Below are 25252 nucleotides of genomic sequence, written 5' to 3'. Positions count from 1 at the left end.
GACAAAAGCTTCCTCTTTGCCTGAGCTACTAAAGTCCTTTAAGCTAAAACTGGAAGTACTACTGCTGCAGGTAAAAAAAAAAAAAAAAAAAAAAATGGAAAAAAAGAAAAAAAAAGAAAAAAACCCACACAACAACTAAAACAATTAAAAAAAAGACCCAAAACTAAAATTGTGTCACTATCCAGTGAATATTCGTTTCTGTCTGAGTCTGTCCTCAAATTCCACTGTTTTATTTCAGGTTTGTATCCTGGTTCAAAGGACAGTCGTAAAAGGAGAAAGTACAAAGACTCTAGTTTGGTTTTGAACAGCTTTGTGTCAGACATTTTTGGGAATGTAATCAATAAAAGTAAATACTATTTTTACATTCTCTTTTAATGCTATTTCCTTGTTTATTTTAATTTTATTTTAAGCTAAAGTATAGGACAAAAATAAGTGACTGGGAGAACGGACATCTCACAATTATATTAAATCATTATTACATGAGCCATACATACAGATTGATGCAAAGACAAATTGACTTCTATTTTCAGATCTACATAAAGCTGGATAAGTGTAGGTGGCTTAAAATCATTCCTGTTTTAGGTCAATGTTATTTATCATTGTCCATACTAGGAGCTACTGTGCATTGCTTCAGAATAATAGATTTAGCTGGTCTGCATGCCAGTGCCCACTCACATAACCATGTCTGACTTGGGGATTAAAATAATCCTTATTCCCTTCCCCCTTCTACACACCTCTGGGTAAGAGTAGAAATAACAAAGAAAAAACTAATTCCTCTACAAGGATATTTGACTTTAAAAGGTACATTACAGTGCTCACATTACAATGTTATTACAATTAATATTTACAGTTAGCTAACTTGTAATACCAGTTTAACTAACTGAAGTCCTTTGCAGAGGTATGTGAGGAAGATATGATTAAAACCCATTAAATGTTAGTCTATTCACTAAGCAGCATTAATAAAACTGTTTCATTCTCATCTTTAGTTTGCAGTAGTTTCTCTTGTTATTTGCACTTTATTTGAAGAAGCTGTTATTTGGAAGCCTTTGACTGGCTTTCACATGAGTTCACCTCTTAGGGTCTGGATTGCTTTCTTTGGGCCAATGTTTTTTGCTCTTTAGTTCTTACCATTACATCCTGGCTGCCTGGAAAAATTGCACCTCAATTTTCCTTTTGAGATCCTTCCTCAAATAAGTAAAGCTTTCCTGTTCTTTTGGTTCAAGCAATATTTTTGCCTCTTTCAGTTCTTCAAGGCCCACTGACATCCTAAAGTCTGGGAATTCTCCAGTACATTATTAACACTCTGCAGGGAAATGGGAAATACAGAAAAATGAAAAATACCATGTTCAACGATATGCCCCTCCCTAAAAAAAGATTGATCCTGCTATTATAATTCAAATCTGCTCTCCCACACCCAGCCTGCATTACAGAAACCAGAACTGCTTCCCATGCAGGGAGTCCAAGAGCTTGCTCTGCATCTCCCAGCTCAGTACTGGGACAAATCCCTGCCATGAACCATCTTACCTCCACTTCCCTCACTCCCTTTCAGACCTGTTTTCCATACACAGATTGACTGCCCAAGACCGAAGATTTGTCATGATGAGGCCCAGAGAGCAATCTGGACACAACCTTGGTAGGTGTAGATTGTTTATTCTGATAATAATGTCCACAACAGTGGAGTTTTTCTTCTTAGTCATTGCTCAGAGTGGAGCATACTGAACAATTAATAACAGCTACCACACAGAGTTAACATGTTACTGTGATGCCAACAAAATTGCAGTGAAAAACAGTAACCTGATTCAAGCCCTATCTCACATAGTCCCATGTGGATTCTGCAGAAACCAGCTAGCTCAGGAGCCATGCAACAGATGCTCCGTGGTGTTTCAAGAGGTGGAATAAAACCGTTGTGCTTCCTAAAATGTGGAGAGATGCTGTGTGGTATTCAGACAGACTAAACAATAACTGCTCTTAGAATGATCTATAAAGTGTTTCAAGTAGTTTTGTGAGTTTAAAAAACACATTCAAATTCTGTACCTTTGCATGTTGTATTTTAGGATACCTAATTATCTACAGAGTAATGTTATTACTCAAATGTGAAAACACAAGTCCACAAGCCTGTGAATGCTCATCTGAAGTGAAATTTTTTGCCATATTCTTTGAGAAGTAAATTAATTAGTTGCCAAATGGCCCTTTATGCCTATTGTTTGTACTTTCAATTTAAATGAATTAAACTCTAATTATGCCACAGTCACTCCTCTCCCACGCTGAGTGATAAGTTGACCAATAAAAATAAAAAGTAATCCAGACATGCAGATTCAGTTCTTTACCTTGCCTTAGCAAGACTGAAATTGCCAATAGAAAGGCATCTTACTTATATTTGAAACAATCAGTTCTTGTCTTCATTTTTGAAGTCTAATGCCATGCTCTGGGAACAGTCACTGAGGTAGGCAAAGAGATGGAAACACAGGAGTAACACGGTGAATCATACCCTTGGCCCAACTATTCCAACATGTTGTCTGTGCAAGTAGCAAGTATCAGATTCACAGAAAAGTGGGGTACAAACAGAAGCCCTTAGAGAGTCTAAATGAGTGTACAGTGTGACAAGGGAACCTTGCCTGACCCTGGAAGACAGTCTGTTTATATCCTGACTTTAACAATAATAATAAAGAACCAAACATTCTTGTATCTTTTTGTTTTAGCTCATATAATCAGAAACATCATTAATGTTCATCCCCTTATCCGTCTTAAAAATCCTGATAAACTGTTTATCCGGATAACTCCCCAGTGCAGCAGTGAATTTCACAGGCTGATTATTTACAGCAGAAAACAAGAGCAGCTCTGAGTCTCACTGAAAGCCACCTCCCTCTCCTACTACAGTGTCAAGCAAAGGGAGCACATGGCTGGGTTTCACTCTCTCCTTCATCATTTTATACACAGCCCTAAGCCTTACTACCTTGTGCTGTGATCATTTCAGATCTCACAGGCTAAAGCAGGGTCAGTACTTGGAGGGGATATCTCTAAGGTAAACACCACTGCTACAAAAAAGAGTTTTGGTAATACACTGATGGTGCTCTCTGTCTAAATTAGTAATGAGTCTGCGCTCTACGTTGGTGTTTAACAGCATCATCCTGGTAGGAAATGTTTTCTTTTGGCTGAAACAAAGAACAGATTTCGTAACTGCTTGTACTCAATAAAGTTATTAAGTACGTGGCACACTTTTTTCAAAGGAGGAAGAGTGTTAAGACAAATGTCTTGGCCAAATTTCAACTTGTAATTATGTTTTGCCTACCTAGAGGCAATTCCCTGTGCAGTTTCACTTGAACACAGCTTTTCTTTTTTTCACCTGCCTTGAAAATACTTGCAGTGCAATGCTGCTGCACACAATTAAACAAGAGCCTCCTTCCAGCCTACCAGTATGTACATGACGATGGCCCTATATGCACTTAGGCTAACACAGAATGGAAGAACATTGAATTTAATTAACATTGTTAAAACATTTTGAAAGCCTCTGAATAAAGGCTTTACAGAAGTGTTAAGCATTACCATGGTTCCTACAGTCTATTTATTTAGACTTAATAAGATTCCCTTCTCTCTCTCTCTCTCTCTCACACACACACACACAAAAACCATATTTTGCTTTACCAAGCACATTAATAAATAGTACTGATATCCAAGCCATCAAAATTTTTTTGCCTAAGAACAAACTTTCCCACCATGGGCACCCTTTACTGTCTTTATCCTGTTAAGACGCTGAAAGACACATGCACTTTGCTATGTGGTAGAACAATAAAAAACTTTGACCAAGAAAGTGAGAAAGCAGATGCTGCATTTGCCAAGAAGTCTGAAAAAAACATGTTTCCAGCATCTCTGAAATTAAGCCTAGGGCACTGATAGCTGACCTGAATTATATATGTGAAGAGAGGTTTTCAATGAGAATCAGGGTCCAACTCACTTAAGTCTTTATAGGCTGAAAAAGAGTAAAACTGCAACTTAGAAACAAGTTGTGAGAGTTGGAATAGGTCTGGGACAGCAGCTGCAAAATACCTGCTGTCAGAAGAACAGGCTAAGGGACAGACAGCAATATTCCTGGCAGCTCAAGTCTCCTGAAAGTTCGCAGTTTACCTCTCTTTTCTCATGCAATCTTAAGGTGACAAAGAACTTAGTGGGCCACTAAGTTCTGCATTTAGAATTAAAGCATCAGAAGGAAAGCTGGAAAATACTGGCTATATTAAATACCTGAATTAATTCCTTCCATGCCCCACCTCCTGGCTGTTTGTTTTCTGTGAATTTCTACGAACTATGTCTGTTGATCTAAGTAAGAAATTAATTTCAGAAACAGTTATGTTTAAATGTATACTGCAGAATATCTGAGGAAAGCACATTCTGAATGTGTAAACTGAGCATTCACAAAACAGCCGGTTTCTAATGGTACATTTGTAATCAATCAGGGAACAGAAATATACCATGTGTCAAACCAGAACTAACCAGCAAAGCACAAAACTTCAACTGTATTAAATATTGCAAACCACTGTAGGTTGAGCAGCAGCCGCAGGACTGAGCAGTTTTTTGAAAGATATTTCTAAAAAAAAAAAAAAATAATTGAGAAGCTGATTTGAAAGAGAAGCATCCATCAGTTTAGCACTCAGCCATATATAAATGACCAATGTATGCTTCATCACTCCTTGGGTTACCTCAGTGGCCAAATAGAGAATCCAGCAAGGTTTGCTTGCTACCCAATGCTGCCTTGGCCATTTCTACAAGATGTTGAATCCCAGCAGAAGACCTCAATATACAACGTAGCTAATATATCCAAACCCCAAGCCTGGCAAGATACTGAGTCAAACAATTAATTTCACCATTCAGTTCTGATGAAATTGTTGTGCAGATGAAAATCATCTGCATCTTGGAGACACCCCTATCTCAAGCACAAATGATTCCTCCATAATGGCCTTGGGCATATGTTGATCAAGAAGGGTGACAGACTAGAACTCAGCAATACTCCACATGGGAGCACATGAGTGCACCCACTGGGCTGATGAACAACCATCCCAAACTACCCCCACTCCCGAGTCCTCCTAGAAAAAAAAGAATGGAGTCACTCAAGAGTAACTTCATTTATTGCTCTCATGGCCTTCAGCTATTCATCAATACCACTTTATCATCAAATGTACCAAGAATATCGGACAGATCTACAAGAAAAGGCATGCCTTTAAAAGTGTCTAAGGGGTAAAGAAGTGCCCTGATGCCTGTGTCGTCAAATGCAGCTAGTAGCACTGATCCTGCCTGTCATCTTGACATTAAATACAGCAATTCTGCATGTGGGTATATTGAACAGACAGTAGTTTCACCAACTGATGCTTAAATATGCATATTCAGTCAGGCCAAATTTGACTCTATCTTCTACCAAGAAAGTGAGAATAGGTTAGAGTTCCCAAGTCAAACTCTCCACATTTTTTTCACTGTAATTGACTTCAAATATTCTAAACCATACATATATTAATTTCAATAATTAACACAATTAGTTGTGTACATTAATATTTAATGACCCTTTCCAATAAAGGTTGAACAGTTTAAGTGAATACTAATAGGAAGCAATTATTCGCTATGATTTTATTGGTGGGTTTTAGGATCCTGAAAATGAAAGAAAAGATCTGTTCCTTCTTAGTGCTAGCACGGAGTCATTTGCTGTAGTGATTTGTCCAGATTAAAAATCAGCATTTAAATAGAGGTCCTCAATTCAAAAGAGTAGTTCAGATCTAGAGTGATTACAATGCTTTTGCCTGGCAGCTGTCTAGCAGTCCATCAGAAATGGTCTGGCACGCTCAACGTCCTTTGATTGGGGCATAAGTCATCAAAAGTCACTCTTGCCCTTATCAGGATTGTTGCTATCAGCAGAAAAGATGGGAAATGATAGCTCAGGTACCAGTACCACTCTTCTTTACCCTAGGCCCCACACTTACATTCAAGTCATTATACTGAAAGATGTTACACTGATGCTCTCTAGTTAGCAAGTATCAGTTGTCTGTCCTTTCAGTGAAAACTTGACAATTAAAATTCATTAAAATAATTCTTAAAAATTAATGCACAAATTAAGACTGAACTGTTTAAAGATACCGTTGATCTGCAAAAGACGTCTGAACATTAGAATTAAAAGAAACTCTGAGGCCTTGGGTAATATGGTTTAGAGCGAGGTGTCCCTGCCCATGGCAGGGGGGTTGGAACTTGATGATCTTAAGGTCCTTTCCAACCCTAACTATTCTATGATTCTATGATTTATACTGCAGTGGCTAAATTCATTTTGGTGTGAATTTTATATTTTGACCACTAAGTGAAAATTAATTCTTTAAAGTGTGTTAATAAGATTTTATATGTATCTATCATTTATTAATATTTATAGCAGCATAACCCACACAAGTTCCGAAAGGGTTAATGCAACGAGATGAACTGAAATTCATGAGCATAATCCTAAACAAGTGAGTTGAAGTTCTATCAGGTCTATTTCATAGCATCGGGGATTACTAGCATTCTAATCCTACTGAGCCTAAGGGAGGTACGTTGTATTGTATTTGAAATCCTGGCCAGGAAAGAACGGAAGGTTAAATGGGTGCCTTGCTCTGTAATCAAATATCACAGGCACTACTTATCTATTCAATGAACAACTAATGTAGAAAATCAATTAGGAAACAAATAGCTTCTTCTTTTGATTTTTTTTTTTTACCCTAACAAAAAAGAGAGAGTGAGGAGTAAATGGTTTCATAATATATGTTTCACAAAACTATACCGCGCTATCCAATATAAAATAATTCTTCATATAGAGTGGAAAACAGTACAGAAGGTACAAAACGCCCAATAGCAATTGCTGGTGTTTTAATGCTATCTCTTTAAGTATTAGGGCTATTTTCAAGGGTAGTGTGTGTTCAAACACCAGAAGTTGAGCATCTTCTCCACATATAAAGCAGCACGCAGAAACTACACATACAAAAACATTAACTAGTTGCAGCTAATTGGACTGGGCTCAAATGAAAACACAAATACATATCCGGTTGTTTGTAACTGAACATCTTAAATTATGTATCAGTTGTGAAGAGCATTTCTTCAGCTGTGCATCATCTTTTGTTCACTTGGTTAAAATCCCAGGAGTACTGAAAAAGGCTGAAGCTCCTGCTGGTCTTTGTTCCCAGCAGGGAGAAGTCCCTTTTGGTGGTCTTGAGGTTAACACCCTACCCGCCCTCCCCCCCATACCTGTCATTCTGAATAGACTTCACAGTCTGTGCACACAGACAAACAGCCTGACCTGGCCAGCTAGCTTGACCCCTACGCAGGAAGAAGATCACATCTGGTTATTAATATTGGGACATTAAAAAAATGTAATCTTCAAGGCACTCAGAGAAGCAGGCTGGCAATTATACATTATGCACTGGATGTCAGTCAGGGAGCATGTTAGCCTGATATTATGTCCAAGAATGCTAAAAAGTTCATTTTGCTCTGATGAAGGGTTTCACATACAGTTTTCCTCTATATCTCTGGAAGCTGGTAAGAGAAGTGAAAGCAAAGCACTTACGTCTTCAGCTTATCTGTTCTTACACTTCCCAACATTTAGTCTGTTTTACACAGTTTTGTAATGTAAAATATTTGTAGCTGAAAACTGATGTAACTAGGAAAAAAAAAGAAAAAAGAAAAGAAAAGCCATGATTTTACATTAGAGGAACAAAACCTCTCAATATCACAGCTGTGCTAAACACACCCCCATTAGTGTCTCTAAATATTTTACCAGTATCCAGACTTTACTTCATTGATTCTAGACATCTGCACATTAGATGGTTTAAACACAGCTTATATGAGTAGTTAAAACATAGGAAAACACATTTGTACATGCTTGTGATATATAGTATACACACGTGCACATACATACACAAAGCTTCATACACAATAAATTTAACAGTGTCATGTGTGAAATCTTACTGCCACCAAAATCAGTGGAAAATTTATCTTTTGCTTGAGTTGGGTCAAATCTTAACCCTTAAAAAACAACAATTCAAAGTCTCACTCTGAATGTGCTGAGAATATCAAACACCTGGTCTGACATCTTTGTATAGGCAGATAATTATTTCTATTTGTCCCACTGGTTATGCTTAGACAAAATGAAATGCAATGGACTGAAGCTTTTATATGCTGCATTTTGCTGACATCCCAGCCCTGTTGGTGCCACATGGAACATTTTGGATTGCCAGCGCGAAAGTAGTACAGGTCCAGCATCCAGCAAGGAATGCTCTGACCACCCAAGGCATACTTCTGTACCTGTCATATGGAAGGTAGAGAGCACGGTCTTCAGAGAAGTATCAAGTCAGTCCTAGAAGAGGGTGCCAACATCAACTTTGTGCTTGAAACAAGATCTAAAATTGTCTCCAAAGGTAGTTGTTATTAATGCTCCCAGCCCAAGATAGTTTAAATTTGCTGTCAATAGTTTGGTTCTGCTGGAAACCACCATCAAGCCTTCTTTCTTGCTTCCTTTCAAATGGAAAAAAATTCCTTTTAAATTACAGTGGGTCAACACCCAGGATGGGCCTTCTACCAATGATGTGCTTAATCTTGTGATCTGTGAGTCTGAAAAAGGAGTTTTATAACCCTGGAGGTGGGAAGCTTCCAGCTTTCCAAGAGGATGCTAGCACTTGTTTTTAGCTCTGATAGGCTTGAGATGTCAGACCTTCAAACTGTAACACTATTACGTATGGAAAAGCTATTATAGGAAAAATGTAAAACGTTTCTAAAATATATTAGTCACAAAGTCACAGTGGTGTTTTTTCCCCTTAGTATCAGTGGAGCTTGGCTTTGTACATGCAGCCATATGAAAAAAAGAAAAGAAATTGATAAAGAGCACTCTATGGTTTTCTAACATATTTTTCCTAATGCAAAATATGCAGGAGGTGCCAAAAGCATGACAGTTTCCTGTGGGAGGGTCAGCATACCTTTTTCTGTTTTTATGACTTAATACAACACAGCCAACAAGCTCAAGAAAAGAAAACATTTATCCCACTCATCCCAAATAATTAGAAATGCATACTTGATAATGTATGCAAACACTCACACATGTATACACAAGAGAAAGTGGGAAAGATTATTGGCAGAAAAGAGAAAAAATATAAAGGAGTTTGGGGCTCAGCAAGAATGAAATAGGTCTAAATGCTGCAGAAATGATACTGTTCCAGATGTAGATGGCACTGTGAAAACAAACACGTAGAAATACTGGTAGAGCTTGAAGAAGAATGTGGCAAGGTGGTAAACACTGCTCATATGTGTGTGCAGCTGAGGTTGCAGAGAGCAAACCACGAAGCAAGGATGACACTGCACAGTCCTGAGGGAGCTGGCGTTCCATAGTGAAATTCCAAGCTTCAGGCAAGAGCGGAAATGTTTCTGACAGGTTGGGGCCTTTCAGGGTGGAGGCTTTCTGGTTTTAAATAGTAGCTGCTTGAAAAATGCTCACAAATGTGGAATAATTTAGGAGGAGAAACAGGCTATGGATGAGGTGACCTAGTATGTATGCTCACAAACTATGTCATGATTAACAATAGCCAGTAACCTGTTTTGATCTGTAAAAAATATTTAAGAGGTGGATTTCATTCTGACAACACATACACTGTAGCAAACAGGGAAGCTGTTTCAGTGAGAAGGAAAACACTTCCAAATTCAAATCCTCTCCTCTTTTTCACACCCTCTTTGTGGAGCAGCCTCTCTGACTTTTCCTTTGTAACTAGCCTTTGTCTCTATAGCACCAGAAACAAATGGAAAAAACCTCGAAATAAACTTCGGGAGAAAAACAGAAGCAGCAACCATCAATTTCAGCAAGAAATTACCCAAATAACAGAACTTTTTTAACTGGATAATTTCTCACAGTAGTGACAAACCACAGCAGTCAAACCACAGGAGAGCCATGTCCCAGTCAATTGACAGAGTTAAGGAACACTGTCATTTTGGAAAACTCCTGTGCCAACTCCATTCTTGGAGTAACACTCCCAAGATCAGCAGTATTACAACAAAAATGGATTTGGCCCACATTCTTCCTGTCTCTTTCCTTTCATCACCATTTTAATAGGAAACAAACACATTTTTTCATGCTTCAAACAAACTCTACAGAGGGTTAAAAAAAAAAAAAATCACACAACCAGTAAAAACTCTGTGTTTCTCCTGTATCTTTGCAAATGTTTAGACTTTCATTTAATAGGGTGACCTACATCGTACTAAAGAAAACACCTCAAGGACTCTGCTCATGCCATTGGCATCTGAATATATTACCTTTGTGGCAAATTGAGTAAATAACCCTCACCAAAAACTAATAGCTAGATGAAAAGTTGGGGATGGGGTATGTGAATGAGAGCCTGGTATATGTTTTCACAACTAAAAAGAGCAACTGGTCCTTGGAAAGAACTATGGTAGTTCTTCAATCCCAGAGCACACTGACAGCCCAGCCAGGCCCCCTGCAAGTTAAGCACAGGAGGAATGAAACCTACCTGAACAAGGGATCAAAATACCGGGCTGCAGTCAAGCCTTAGAGTTTGTGACAGCAGCTGCTGCCTTTCTGTCCCAGATAAAAAGGTTTCTGTAGTCACCAGGAACCCCCTGAGCTAGCTCTATGTGGGAGCTCCCTGCACAGGGGGGATTTCACTCTCATCACAGACTCCTTTACATGTGCTTCAGCTACTGTCCTTCCTGGTCCTTCTCCTGACACATCCCCAGCATGGTGTGTGGTGGGAAGGACACAGTACACACAGCTGGCACTGTGCCAGCCAGAAACTCCCCTACATGAGCAGAGCAATCATGCCCTCCCCCTCAGCAGGGAACTTGCATAAAATCTCCGATTTCTTTTGCTCCATTAGTGGCAGAAAGGGAGCTGAGCCAAGGTTAGAGAGGTCTGCCCTCTGACCGCGTGTTTGTCATATGTTTCCTTCAAGTTTACTCCAATGCCTAATACCATCTTTAAGAGTTTCAAACAGAAGTAAACCAATTTAAGATGCAAACTGCTGGAGATAATAAGAACCATTTAGAAGCGTTTTGTTTTACAGGGGTATAGAAAATAAAAAATAATAATAATTAAAAAAAAAAAAAAACAAAACAACCCAAACTAACAGTTACGTACCTTGACCTTCCAGAAAGAGAGAAGGGAAAAATCTAAAGTACTTCAAGCCTAATTTGGGGAAAAGATATTCAGTGAGCTACAGCCAAGATAAATGCATATTAACACTCCTATTTTGCTTTAACTAATTAGCACCATTACAAGGTTCAGCAGTGACATTTCAACAGTAGTTGATCCTCTGATGCAATTTTTGTTTGTGTCAAACTAGCCAATACATCCAGCCAAGACTGCTGTGCAAGGACAGAGGCTGGCAGTCGGCACAGGCGAGCTTGTTGCTGCCTGAGTGTGACCTTGCAGCCTGGGATGCTAAACACATGCAATCAACAGGAGCCACTAGCACTCAGCACTTCTGCAAATCAGACACCTAATCCCTCCACTTTTAGCACTTCCTTCAGCACTGGCAGGTAGCTCAGCTAATTTAAATTCAGGTGGTGGCTGCCCCAAACTGATGTTTGCATACACTCACACAGGGAATCAGGAACTTCCTGGCTTGGTCTGGAATTAGTATTTCATTTCAAATTTTGTGCTGACTTGGTGGGGTGGGCATTTGGCATCATATTTTCACATTACTTCACCCTACATACAGGGTAACTTAGTTACTATGTATTTTTTTCGCTTCTAAACCCTAATGTGAAAGATTTTAATGTCAAGCAGCATGAAGGCCAGAACAATCCAAAAGTCAACACAGCCTCCACAGTATGAGTTCAACCACAACAGACATCCCATCTGTATTTCATGGTGTACCTTAATAGCAATCAATAATGCATTAAAGTTAACACTGAACAGTATAAAAAAAGTACACTATAAAGAGTTATGCCTCAGGTTTGTAATCCACATGCAGAAACAACATCTTATGTTTTCCACCAGCAACTTAATATCTGGGGTAAATATTTGCATATAGATGGCTTGTTAGCTATTTCTGTTCTTCAGGCTCAACAAATAGTTAACCGCCTATGGGTATTTGCACTCTAAGTCACAATGTATATCAATAAATGTGTGAAAGCAACAACAGGCAGCTCTCTGAAGACACAGGCAAAGTAACTGGGGGGTAAGCCGGATGCTTCATTCCTTCACTCTCCTAATACTAGGGGGAAATTAATTCTTCCATGGGGTAATTCAGAACTGGAGTTTTTTCCTCTTGGCTGACTAAGCAGGAAGTGGCCTAACCACTTAATGTACGCACCCAACACAGAGGCAAAAAAAGTCATGGATTAGAAACTGACAAGAACAGAAAACAAGCTAGCAAGCTACAGGAACTAACAGGTCATTTAACAGACTAAAAAAAAAAAAAAAAAAAAGCTACCTCTGAGCCTTCTAACATCAAACTAGATCTGATCTTGCAGCAGTGTAAATGAATTCATGCCAGTCAAGACCAGCCAAAGAACCCTCAGGAATGCCAGAGAAGTCTAAAGCTAGATGAGCATGCAGGCAAAATTCAGTATGGACAAACGAATCCAAGAAAGTATATAACTAATTGAACATGCTGCTGATGTCCAAATTAAATGTAACTGCTCTAGGACACTTGGGCATCAGTATGAAGGGGGGCATGAAAAGAGCCATGAGCTGAAACGCAACAAATTTCCAGCACAGAATACAATAATGTTTGTTTAAAGCAGGTTATATTTTTGGATGCACTAGGCATGGGACAGTAACATCTTACAGTTCCACTGAGAACACTATGTTCAGATCTGAAATATCTGGGTATTTCAAGAAAAATTTTGTCGGGGTTGAAGGAGCTCAGAGATCAGTGGTGGGATTAGCAGAATTGTGGAAAAAAATCCACTAAAAGCAACACTGAATAGGCTGTAAAAAGTTTAAGTAAAAAGCAAACAGGATAGAAACATCATAAAATAATCATAAAGATTATTAGAAAGATATAATAATTACTTAGAAACATCATAAAGCAAGTAAGAACACATGATCTTTCTTGTTCTGTTACCAGATCAATAAACAAAATTTTAATAACTTAAATGAATGACAATTTTAAAATATGAAAAATTGTATTTGTATGCAGATTAAATTAACCTGTGGAACTCCTTCCCACTGCATGTAATAGAGCCAAGAGTTCAGTTTATAAACTCATTCAATGTTTGCACACAACTAAGGCCACGCAAAACCACTTCTGAGCAAAAAGAACCCCACACCCAATCTTGAATTCATATGTCAATACAAATTTTTAACCTCTGTTAAGTACAGAGGACATGCAAGAAGAAAAATAATTTTCATATATGGGCAGCATTATTCCGTATTTGACCATGAAAGAATTTTTTTTCCTCTGCTTTGAGAAGCAACTGTTGTTAGCCAGTCAGGAGCAAGGAGATTAGATAAGGTGGACTAATGGTATAATTTGATGTGATAGGACAATGATTGCATACTTGGCCTACTAATATGTTGTTTTGAAAATAGCATCTTCCTCTGTTATGAGCAGCCACTGCAAGAGGTGTACTTGACTAACTTTATTTGCAATGGAGTACTTTTCACTTGGACAGGCTGGAAAGACAACTCATGATTAAGTGACTCAGAAACAGCTCCAAAGAAGAAAGGAAGATTTTCTACACTCTGAAAAAATCCTGATAACTTCAGCCCTACCAGTGTCTTTAAGAAAGCTAATAATAACTGGGAGAAAAAAATTAAAACAGTAATGAAAATCCAACCTTTACTGCAGCAGACACTAACATACATATACTTTTGTACTGTATTATAGTAGGTGACAGTAGCAGCCTGGGGTATGTATGGACACACATAGTTTTAAATTCTGTTTATGCTCTTGGGAAGTGTACACTTTTATAAGCACACACACCTGCTCTTTTGCTTTCTTCCACTGCAGCCCCTGTGCAAGAAACCCAGTTTCCAACAACTGTGACTTCCTCCCTAACACTAGTGTTGGATAATATCTGCCTCTCCAAGTTCTCACGTGCATGAACAACTTTAGACTCCATCTCTAATTCATTTCTCCCAGTAACAGACACTCTATTAAGCACACGTATGGATAAATATAGGCAGAGAGAAAGACATAGATATTTCTTCACATTAAGTGGTATGCTTAATTACATTTCAATAAGGTCCATTTAGACTGCCAAACCTACTAAGGCCAACCTCTTACTCACCTCTGCACAGTTAGAGACACATTTTCTTTTTTCCTAAGTCCATGCCCTGTTTCCTAGTCCAGACAGTATTGAGCTCACCTTCTAAATCTATTAGGACAAACAACTACTAGAAGTAAAGGGCAGACGCTTGTTTAGTTCCTGTTGTGAACACGTGAGGCACAAAGCCTTTGTATCTGCACAGCATGAAAGCTGAGCGAACTGGGATACAAGCTTGAACTCTGTAACATGAGATTTCAGAGTTCTCCTTTTATTGATTATCAGCTCAACTCTCTTCCTTATCACAAAAAATATTGCAAACATACAACTCTTCAAAACCAGCATAGCTCTTGTCCTTTGTATACCCAGAAAGTATACCTTTATCTGTTTGCTACTTTTGAGGTAGCCAAGGCCACAGAATTTTAACTGTTCACTAGACAACTCATGAAAGAAAAGAAACACCCTAGAAAGACTTCTGAATCCAGGTAATATATGTAATATGTTGAGTCACAGATGCTCTCACAAACATATTTTTGTTTTTCAGGAAATGAAATAAAAACATTCAGAGACTAAGGTATCTAATTGAGAAAGGATTTTGTTGGGTTTTTTTTTTTTTTCCCTGTCAGGAGTCCCAGTGACTAGTTTCAAAGATTTTTATCCATTGGGTTCTATAAATCAAAGAAATTCAAGTGTCATGAAGATACCAGTGAATATAATGGATACAGGAAGAAGGAGACAGAGCACATTAATTAGCATATCCAATTCATCATCGCCTGTGAGATCATCTTAGCAAGTCAAAAACTAACAAATGATACCCACAACTTAGGTACAACTCTTGTTTCTGAGATGCAGCTGCAACAGGATTAATCCCAGGGACCATTACAGTAGTGCTTTCGAATCTGCCCAATGACTCCAGGTCATAAATTTGGTAAAATTAGTCTTAAACTATTTTTGTGGCCTGTGATCTTTGTCATCTGAGAGCTGACTTCAGAAGATCCTGCTCTGATATATCTCAGCAGGATCTTGACTTTGTCCCGGGTCAAAGCTTTTGAGTCACAGAAGTTCCTGGACAAATAAGGACATAAGGTTTTCAGAAACACTTGCAGTTTGGCCTCGTTTTTTCCACCAGCTTCATTCTTCCTGATTTCCAGCCATTCATTAGCTGTGCACATATCTGCAAATGTCAAATGGTGTTTCTAAAATAGTAACATCTAGATACTAAAAGCTGTCTGATTTCAGTAGTAAAGTGAGCCTTTTTCCATGCTCTCATCACTAGCAGACACAAAGAGCAAGAACACCAAGATCCTCCTTAGATTTTGTCTTATTGTTCTAGCTGCAAAAATATCAAGCTTCTGGTCATTCACAAAGTGTTTATTCAGTTAGAAAATTTTAGTATTTTTGCCTGAATCTACTTTCCAGAGAGCAAGTCTTTGTCTAGGTTACATAGAAAATAGGAACATTGTTCTTTGAATGGAATGAAGCTGCATCAGGGGAAGTTCAGACTGGACATTAGGGAAAGGTTCTTCACTGAGAGGGTGGCCAGTTTCTGGAACAGGCTCCCCAGGGATGTGGTCATGGCACCAAGCCTATCAGAGTTCAAGGAGTGCTCCTAGTCATACAGTTTCATATTTGGTAGCCCTGTGAGGAGCAGTGAGTATGACTCAATGATCCTTATGGGTCCCTTTTAACTTCAGATATTCTGATTCTGTGATTCTGTGAATAAGAAGTGCCCTTCCTTCTCTTCTGCTGTTAGAATACAGAGTTTTGAAATTAGCATAAGGATAACATCAGTCATACCTCGCATGATATTTGAGCCAGTTGCAACTTTTTTTTAGAATTTCCCATGCAAAATAACTTCCTTCTTAATAAAGAAGTCTGAAAATGACTGACCTCCCCCAGTTCCCCAGACAAGGCTTGCTACAGGCCCAGTCACTAATTTAGGATGTCAGTGGAGAAATTCCATACGTGCTAAACAGCTTTAGAATGAGACGATACACACCACTGGAAGTGGATACTAAAGTTCTGGTAAAAAGTGTTTCTACTGTAAGCCTTCGTTTTAAACAGGGTCATCACAATAGGATTGGTCTTGCACTTTCTCTGAACAAGGGTAATATATTTTTCTATAAAATGTTTGGGCACAAACTATCCCTGAACAGCAGATTCTGTGCTGCATTTATGGGTAGAGGTGGCTCTATGGTTCTCTCCAGGAGAAGCACAAAGAAGTGGCATATGTTCTTCTTTGGGAGAGTTTACAAGGGAGAACAGAGATTACAAACAGGCTCTCTCCTTTGGGCAGACTTCCAAATACTGTTCCCATATGTTAGGTTACCTGCACACAATCCAGCAATAAACCATAGTTATATAGTCATGTATTTTAGATATGTGAATCGTTTTAACAGCATGAATCGTTTTAACACTCTAGAATAACAGTTTTAAATAGAAAAAAAAAAACCAAAACCAAACCTTTTTTTATTAGGAACTCATGTGGTCAAAAAGCAACTCTTGGAATAAGATTAGTTTATTACCATTCATGGCTCCCATTAGCAATATGTAGTTTCTATTTGTGCATATAAGCAAGAAGTATTGCTCATGTTCCTTGTACATGACAAAAGCTTTTTTTTTTTTCTGTTTTTTGTCACTGCTACTGCAAGAGGATGCCCAAGGCATGGGAATCGCTACACTTCAACATTCAAGGACTACCTTTGCTCAATTTTTGTTTCCTTCAATGCCCCCTGACTTTAAAAGCTAAAGATTATCTTAATGCCTTCCCTCCCACAGGGAGAGTAGCACATACAGTTTCCCCCAAGGCTATGGTGCACAATACTCTCTATGTATCTGTCTGCTGCAGAACTGTCAGGCTGGCACCTTCTATCAGTCTAAGGGGTCATTTCCATGACATCCTCCTTCACAGCTACCCACAAAGCAAAGGTCCTGAGGTTCTTAGCAAAGCTTAACTTTCCAGATGTATCACCATAAGGATGTACGACCATCATTCTACACTATCTGCCTGTACTAAGTACACCAGCCTAACAGATACAGCACCAGGATCAAAAAATGTCAGAAGCTATCATTTGTAATTTATAGTTTATTAACATAAACCCCCTATCCACATTTAATGTAATTACTACCTATTTCTTGTTGTACTGTATTGTATTTTGCTCACAAACTTACACATGGAAGTTTATCCATTAAAATTTGTCTCCTGCATTGTGCCTAGTTCTTGCTAAACTGAACAGAATTGATATTACTCTGAATTTCACATCAGCCTCTTCACTAACTTTCCTTACAAAATCTGGCTGGAGCATCGATCCAGCAGTACACCAAAGGAAAAAAAAATACTGCAGAAAATGAGTTTGTCTATCTAGGAAGATAGGCCCATATATAGCCAATACAGAGCAGTGTATCAAACAGCTGAAAGCTCAGACCTGTACACATGGAGTCTCTAAGATTTTATTCCCATCAACCATCCTATAATTTCCCAATCCTGGCATTTGGTCTGAACGGACTGACAAATGCAAAGACGAGTGTTTCTCCTGAAACACTTAGCAAAAGCAATGGCAAGGCTGAAGTACACATGTTCATGTCAAAATATCTTTCTTATCATTAGAGGTGGTCTTGGCAGTCCTGGGGTAACAGTTAGACTTGATGATCTTAAAAGTCTTTTGAACCTATTTGATTCTATGATTCTATGTTTCAGTCTTTTTCTTTTTTTTTTTTTTTGGGGGGGGGTGTCCTCATTCTTAACTACATGAAAGACATGATGAAATAAAAAAAAACCACCTGTGAGAGTCTGCTAAAATGTAATTAGAATTTTACAGAAGACACCTGTAGTGAGTTGTGTATTATCAGATAAAATCTCCTAAAGGTAACAAGAAAATCTATGTTGCAAAGTTGGGAGAGAGTGGCTGCTAAATATATAGCTGCAATCTATTTATGCACATATACCCATGCACTCATATTGACATAATACTCTTACATACACTATATGCTGTACCTCTACTTTGAATCTCAGTCAGAAGTAATTACATATTTCTCTTAATGTCAGAATGGAAGAACTCCAGGCACAAAGAACAGCTGTTATACAGCCATTTTGTGTGTTGAGTGTACTGAATAAATGAGGCTGATCCTCTTTATGCTGCTTTTGCTCTCCTCCTGGCTCACTCTTCTTGCTCTGCAAGAGAAGCTATGAGCTTGGACTCCACTGGGCAGAGGGCACATTGCAATTCTTGTCCAAATATCCTGGTACAGCCTCCTTTCAAAAAGTAATTTTATACATTTTCCGCCAAGATAATATGCAGACTAGGATCCTGGACAACATTTCAGCAAAATAACAAGGGGATTGTCTAAATCATAACTTGAGAATACGTCTCTGCTTTAACAGTGTACCATAAGCTGGATATAATGTCTGCTATTTTTTACAAAGACAGTTATGTAGGACTGAGGAGTAAATGACATCTGAATATTAAAATAAATCTACATGAAATATATGTGAATATTATACTATTATATTTCAAATTTAAAATAAAAATAACAGGTTTGAAATTGCTATTTTGCTGGCACACAGCTTGTTTGGGTTTTTTTCATAATAATGTACTTGCCTGTAGTGTTTAAGTACATACAGTAGGCATATACACTATGTATAGCTATGTATTGCTGACTACATAATGTTCTTTGAATATCTGTTTCTCTTTATATATGTAAAGCACAACAGCATAATGTGAATTACAGTAACTACAATTTATAGTGGAAATTACATTTCTTAATTTCATAAAATATTTAAAACCTTTAATGAACAAAAATCCTGAAAGTACCATAAAAATAGAAATATCCTCTATAGTGAGGTTTAAGTTTAGCAACAAATTAGAATAACTTTTGTTTATCACTGAAAGCAGCTTTCTTCACCTAAACAAGAATAAAATTAAGCAAAATATTCTTTGGCTCCTCAGACATGCAGACATATTCCAATTTCCTTCCCACAACGATTTCTATGCAAATCAACACTGCACAATCTCCTGACCTCTTTTCCTATCATACTGGGACAATGACAGTTCAATAATTGGACTGGCACATATCTAGGGTATTTGATTTTAAATTAAAAAGTTAGTGCAGGACAATTGAGACAAAAAGAATGTGACTTCTTGTTAATTCCAGACTGATCAAGTATTAACATTTCACGCCAGAGTAAAGCAAAAAAGTGATTGGGGCCAGTAGTCCATTCATCCCCATATGCATATACTTTATACACCCCACCTCAGTTGTTAATTTCTAACAACAATCCTTTCATCCAGAACAAGGATAATGAGAAAAACCAAGCAGTGTTCCTTGGGGAACTGTTACACTAAAAGTTACCTAAGGACTAAATCCCACTTGTGCCTCCTGCACGTGATAAAGATGAGCAAAGCATTCAATATCCCTGGCTGATTTAAGATCCAGATATACAAACAGCACTATGGAATCCAGACAGACTATTCTGCTTCACTGATGACAGATGCAGAAAAAAAAAGCTGGTCTAATTAAGCTTTTGACTTTGAACCAGCAGAGAAGTGGACACCTCACTTTAAAAACATGGTGCATACACCAGCTGAAGAGCAGGTGCTGCATGGTATTTGCATTTCCTGCAAAGGATGCTAGCTAGCAGGACCAAGCAGCTGACCGTGAAAATTCTTGGCCCTAAGTGACCCAAGGACAGACTATAAATCCATCCTATAAAATATAGTAAAAGCCCCGTTTGTTCTTCCACCCTTTCAGTATGTGATGTTATACATTTGTGATTATCTCATTTTATTGGGCTCTTTAGAAAGCTGTTTATGATCATTTGTGGACAAAACAAAGGCTCATTGTAAACTCTTTTTTAAATAAGTTGGAAGGTCAATATGAAACAAAGGGCACCACTTTCATGACTGGGACATGCAAGCTATGCTTGTGTGTGTAATATTACAATGAATTTCAGCAAAGGGATAGAGTCCTAGCTAATTACAAAGCAAACATATAATAGTATTGCATTAGCAGCCCAAGAAATTCCTATTGAATTGCATACATCTGAAAATAGAAAGACATGCTTGTGCTGAAACTTAATTATCTTGGCAAAATCTGTGAGGGCCAGATTCACAAAAGACAAAGCTGCTTTACACTCCTGAGGATCTAATCCTTTGTTAATTCAGATAACCTCCATCAGATAAAACTTACCATTTGGATTGACTAATTTGCCTTATTATTTATGGTATCTATAGCTAAGTAATACAATTATTATGCAGTTTGTGAGTAGGAAAAAGAATACTGCTGATCTCCAAACGCAAGGTCTGAAAGAGACAATCGGCATTCTCTGCCAGGTTGAAAATGTTAATGCTGTTGCATTCCACCCTAGGCAAAGAAGACAAGCCTTTTTCAAGGACAGTTCTGACTGAAATTCTTTCTTATGGTTTCAAAGTAAAACATTATGGTAGAAAATGAATACAGCTTTGTTTCTTCAGTCATCGTTAGCAATAGACATAAGGGTATTCTGTATTTCAGCCCATATGGAAAGATCATCAACACTTTCTGCTTCTGGGTCCTTTGCCAAAATACCATATCCCACATGCCTTTTACCTTAAAACATAAAAGAAAAGGTGTTGTTCTGGTCAAGTAGAGAAACAATTTTTACTAGCATACGTCTAATGTTAAAGCTGCCTAAATCCTGCCAAAGACATTAAAACACCATCTGCAAAACAGATTTTCATTAAATTGATCAGTTTAAAGTTAAGCAGCTAGGCAGATGATGCTTTTGAGCTAACCTTTAACCTTCTTAAACTGAAATCAGGTCAATCCTTTTGAGCAGTATCTTTGCAGTTTGAGAACATAAGAGGTAAAGTGATCTATCCAAACTGAACTGACAATCATAGCATTAGTAGTGTTATGGATCAATATTTTGTCAATAAAGGGAAAACCAGGGTAGTTTTCACACATATGAGTATTAGTCTGCTAACTGGTGCCTGTCACTTTCCCTGAGCTCCTAAATAGTTGCATATGTGACATAAACTGCAGTAAATATCCAATACAAGCCTATTAAAGCTAATAATATTTTTGATAGACTAACTTCAAATGTTTATTTATGACTAGAAATTGCTCATGTCATTCAGTTACTTAGTTAACTAAAACTTCTTCTCAGCCACTCCAGTTTACTTTGCAAAAAGGATACCCTGTATTTATTTATTAAAAGTATTTGGAAACTATTTTATGAGCACAGGACATGATACATGCAGTTCCCTGAATCAAAAGCTATTTGACTAAGCTACAAAATGGCTTCCTTAAGAGCGGTTCCAGCTATATATACTTTATATCCACAGAGATAGATCACTGTCCCTCCTCAGCTTCCCAAACCTGCAGAAGCTGAACACTTCCTCCTGCAGAATGGAAATGCACTCTGTTGCTATAGAGGCTTTTTCTGTTTATTTGTGAAGTCATTGAATGTTTCTTGATGGATGCTGCCAAGGACTTGCAGCTCTTCTGTGGTTTAATTTGGTAATATCAAGCTCCACAATTCCAAATGTATCTCTTTGGGAAATTCATTTAGGCCAAGCTGAGTTCACTCAGGGTAAGGCCATCTTTGCTCTGGTTCCTAGTAGCCGCATTACCAACACCATTTGAATACTGCACTTCTCTAAGGAGCAATCAGGCCATTTCTTTTAAATAACTTAGAAAACAGCTAAAGGTTTTACTTTGCCATATTTAGAATCTAACTCTAAAACTGACATTTCAGTACTGCCTAAAATTATATAGCTTCAGAAGAGAAGCTCTGATGTTCATGGTAGCTTTAAAAGCTATGGTTATGAAAAGACAACCTTTTATTCCATCAATAGTTAAGCGCAGGAAAAGAAATCAAGCTGTTACGGCAACATTTATAAAAAGGAAATTCACAAAACAATAACATTTAAATAAATATAATGACTAAAGAAAAAACTTTGAGGTGATTGACAAAGCAAAGGAACAAAGTCACAGATTCTTTTTCTGTGCCTTCAGATGGTTTTAGTATTAAAGTTTTTATTGCCAAATCATATTCACAGCACCTTAATTTTAAAAGAGTTGGAGGAATAGCTTGAATATAAACACAATTCATGAATATTCGATATCACTCCCAAGGCATATATCTATTATTCATACAAATTAATGTTCTTTTTTCCTCAGGTGCTCTAAAAATTTATCTATCTGAAGCATCAAGAGAAAAAAAGTTTACAACTCTCTTGGTGTCAAAGAGCTTCACCAGAACCTGACAAAACTATCAAGTCTGCTAGCAGATAACTTTACAGACTTCCAAAATCTCATTTATTTCTACCTTGAGGCCTGAATTTACACCCATAATTAGAAGTAAAGTTTTCTGGGTGACATACAAAGGCACTGCTTCCTATTATAAAGCACACACACATCTAGAACATTTTGGGGTTTAGTGACACATGTAGTACCACCAACCTCAAATCTTAAAAAATAATAATACTAATACTCCAGTTGATATTCTAAAGACGTCATTCCTCTCCTTCAAATTATCCTTAAAATGAGATATAAAGGTACTGTGAGCACTTGTACATACTATCTGCTTGCTTCCACAGATTTGTTAAGCCTATCAGGGTTCAAAGTTCCAAACTTCTGTAAGAAGTCATGATGGACAGAAACTTTCTAAAGCTGAGATACTCACTAGCAATTCTAAGGAAAAGTCTTTAAAAATACATTAGGAGACTTGCAACCCTATGGTTACCAGCAGAAAACTTTCCATTTTCCTTCTGTAGCACATGAAGTTTAGAGGGTGTTTAAGAGCATATGCATTTCTTCTCCACTCAGATACCTTTCACTGATTCAGGGAATGAACTTAAAAGATTAGCAATGGTCATTTGCCATGTATGCATCACACAGGTGTTACTGAATTGCTCAATGTAACAAATGAGGGTCTGGCAGAGAAGCAGATTCAGCAGCAGGACATTTTGGTGATAAGGACTTAAGAGCTGAGACTCAGTCCCTTGCTATGCTATATTGAATGTTTTGTAGGACAAAACTCAAAACATACAAACAAAACTCTACAAACTCAAACGTATTTGATGAAGATTTCTCTAGGGATTCAGTTGAGTGAGTGAAGAAACAGTGCTGTTTTGAGTAGTTTGTACCCTGCAACTCCATATCTATGCCTATAGCTTTACTTAAAAAGCAGATGGTATCTTATTTTCAACAGTCTCTAAAGCTTTGGCAGTGAAGCCATCTGAAAACAGCTGTTTGCCTTCCCCTCTCCCACTCTATCGTTCCTGTCTGTGATATGGTTTGCAGCAGCATATCTCTGAATGGTGGCATCATAAAACGGATCACTGAAAAAATCCAGGTTAACACTCAAAAGAAGAGACAAGAACCAATTATCTTTAACGTAGATCATTTAAAAAACCTGACACAGAGTATGGCTCCACAATCTGTGTAAGTGGAGGGAGCAAGGAACTGCTTCACAGGTGACAAGGGAGCAGGTACTTCTGAGGGCAGTTCTGCTGCTGATGGAGGCTAACTGTGTCACTAGACTCTAAACTCTTAGCTCTTCTGGCACTTTTCAAAACAGGACTTTGGTTCTTTAAAAAAAACAAAACAAAACAAAGAAAAAACAACAATCAAGCACAAAAAGCCCCCCCACACCCCCCCTTAGAGTTCAGGAAAAATACAATTTACATAAAACACGATTAAATTAGCTAAGCAGCCAACGCTGTGGGATGATATAATAGACCAAATTTTATGTTACTGCCATTTTTGTCCATAGCTGATCCACCAAGGTTACAACTATGAGGTTATAGAATGAAAACCCATGTAACTGGCTGTGCACCCTGTGTTAGTTCAGAACTACCATTTGAATGCGGTTGAATGCCAGCAAAATGTTATTTCTTGCTTAAACAAGAGGTCTTTTGAGGCTTTTCTGTATTTGTTCTGTGTGTACACATTTTCAACATGATTAGAAAACCAGCATAGTTGCCATAATCAGCAGATGGCTCCTGATAGTTTAGTTATCACAGATTTCTAGTATAAATCAATAGATAACACTTGCAAAATAGATTTTCTAATCATATTTAGAGCTTGTTACAGTGACTAATGGTTTGCAATATTTCCTGAATTTTTATATCCCCCTAGACAAAAGAAGTTTTTAATAAGTTATAAGTTATTCATCTTGGAAATGAATGTGTTATATTTTGTACATGAACCAAGACAATCAAGCCAATCCAGTAAACACACTGCAGAAAATATGTTACCCTATAATTAGGGTTTGGAAAAAGTCATGACAAGTTGTGTAATAAATGGTATTCATCACTCCCACATATTCATTATATCCACATATTTTTTTCCAGTAAAGATAAAAATATAGTTACCATTCCACTAACATATTTATCTACACCACACCCTTTCATGTTTGTGAAAAATCATTACTAGCTTGGAAAAGAAAGGCAGACAAAAGGATGACAGTGCTAACTATTGAATATCATTGATAATAAAGTGGTGCTTACTGAAAACACCAGTATAAAATAACTTGGCTGTGATAGATTGCAGTTGCAAACAGATACATATGCCACAAAGAGATCTCCTTCCTTATGCATGGCATGGAAAAATTATAATTTTGTGTAATCTCCTTCAAGTTTCTAATGAAAATTTAATGGAAAAAGACTAAAGATATTATAAGAGATGCAAAATCCCTCTAGTAATTTATTATGAGAGAACATTTAAAAAAAAAAAACAAAAACCTTACATTCCCTGTGTTCACAGACAGTGCATCCTAAACCGGCCCTCAGGTAAATCCACACAACTCACTGGGAACACTCTTCTGATTAGCCTGCATAGATTTTGTTCAATTATATGCATGTTCAGTAAGCATTTATTCTGACGGTTAATCAAAATCTTGTTTTATTAGCACTGAAACAGTTAATTTCCTAGTCTACTTGGTGCCAATTGAAATTGCTGTCACTGGCTTACCTTGTACAGTTTCAGGGCTGCCTCGTGCCTGTGATTGGTAGTGTGTAAGCGCAATTTATCCACGCTGTTGGTGTAGTAGTCACAG

General features: G+C 37.7%; 1 protein-coding gene across 2 annotated transcripts in view; it reads right to left on the bottom strand.

The window, feature by feature from the left end:
- ZFHX4 (zinc finger homeobox 4) overlaps nucleotides 1-25252 on the bottom strand; it is a 155140-nt gene that overhangs the window by 102104 nt on the left and 27784 nt on the right. For both annotated transcript variants that reach the window (XM_061342953.1, XM_061342954.1), the window contains exon 3: nucleotides 25168-25252. This exon is cut by the window's right edge and continues 418 nt beyond it. In XM_061342953.1, coding sequence (XP_061198937.1) covers nucleotides 25168-25252 — 85 coding nt within the window. The remainder of the gene's footprint in view (nucleotides 1-25167) is intronic.

The sequence above is a fragment of the Neopsephotus bourkii genome, unplaced genomic scaffold, assembly GCF_033783945.1.
Source record: "Neopsephotus bourkii isolate Nb327-2 ecotype Australia unplaced genomic scaffold, CSIRO-AGI_Nbou_v1 NB_1820, whole genome shotgun sequence".
Lineage (NCBI taxonomy): Eukaryota > Metazoa > Chordata > Aves > Psittaciformes > Psittacidae > Neopsephotus > Neopsephotus bourkii.
Note: the sequence above shows the minus strand (reverse complement) of the source record. Positions and strands in the feature narration are given on the sequence as shown.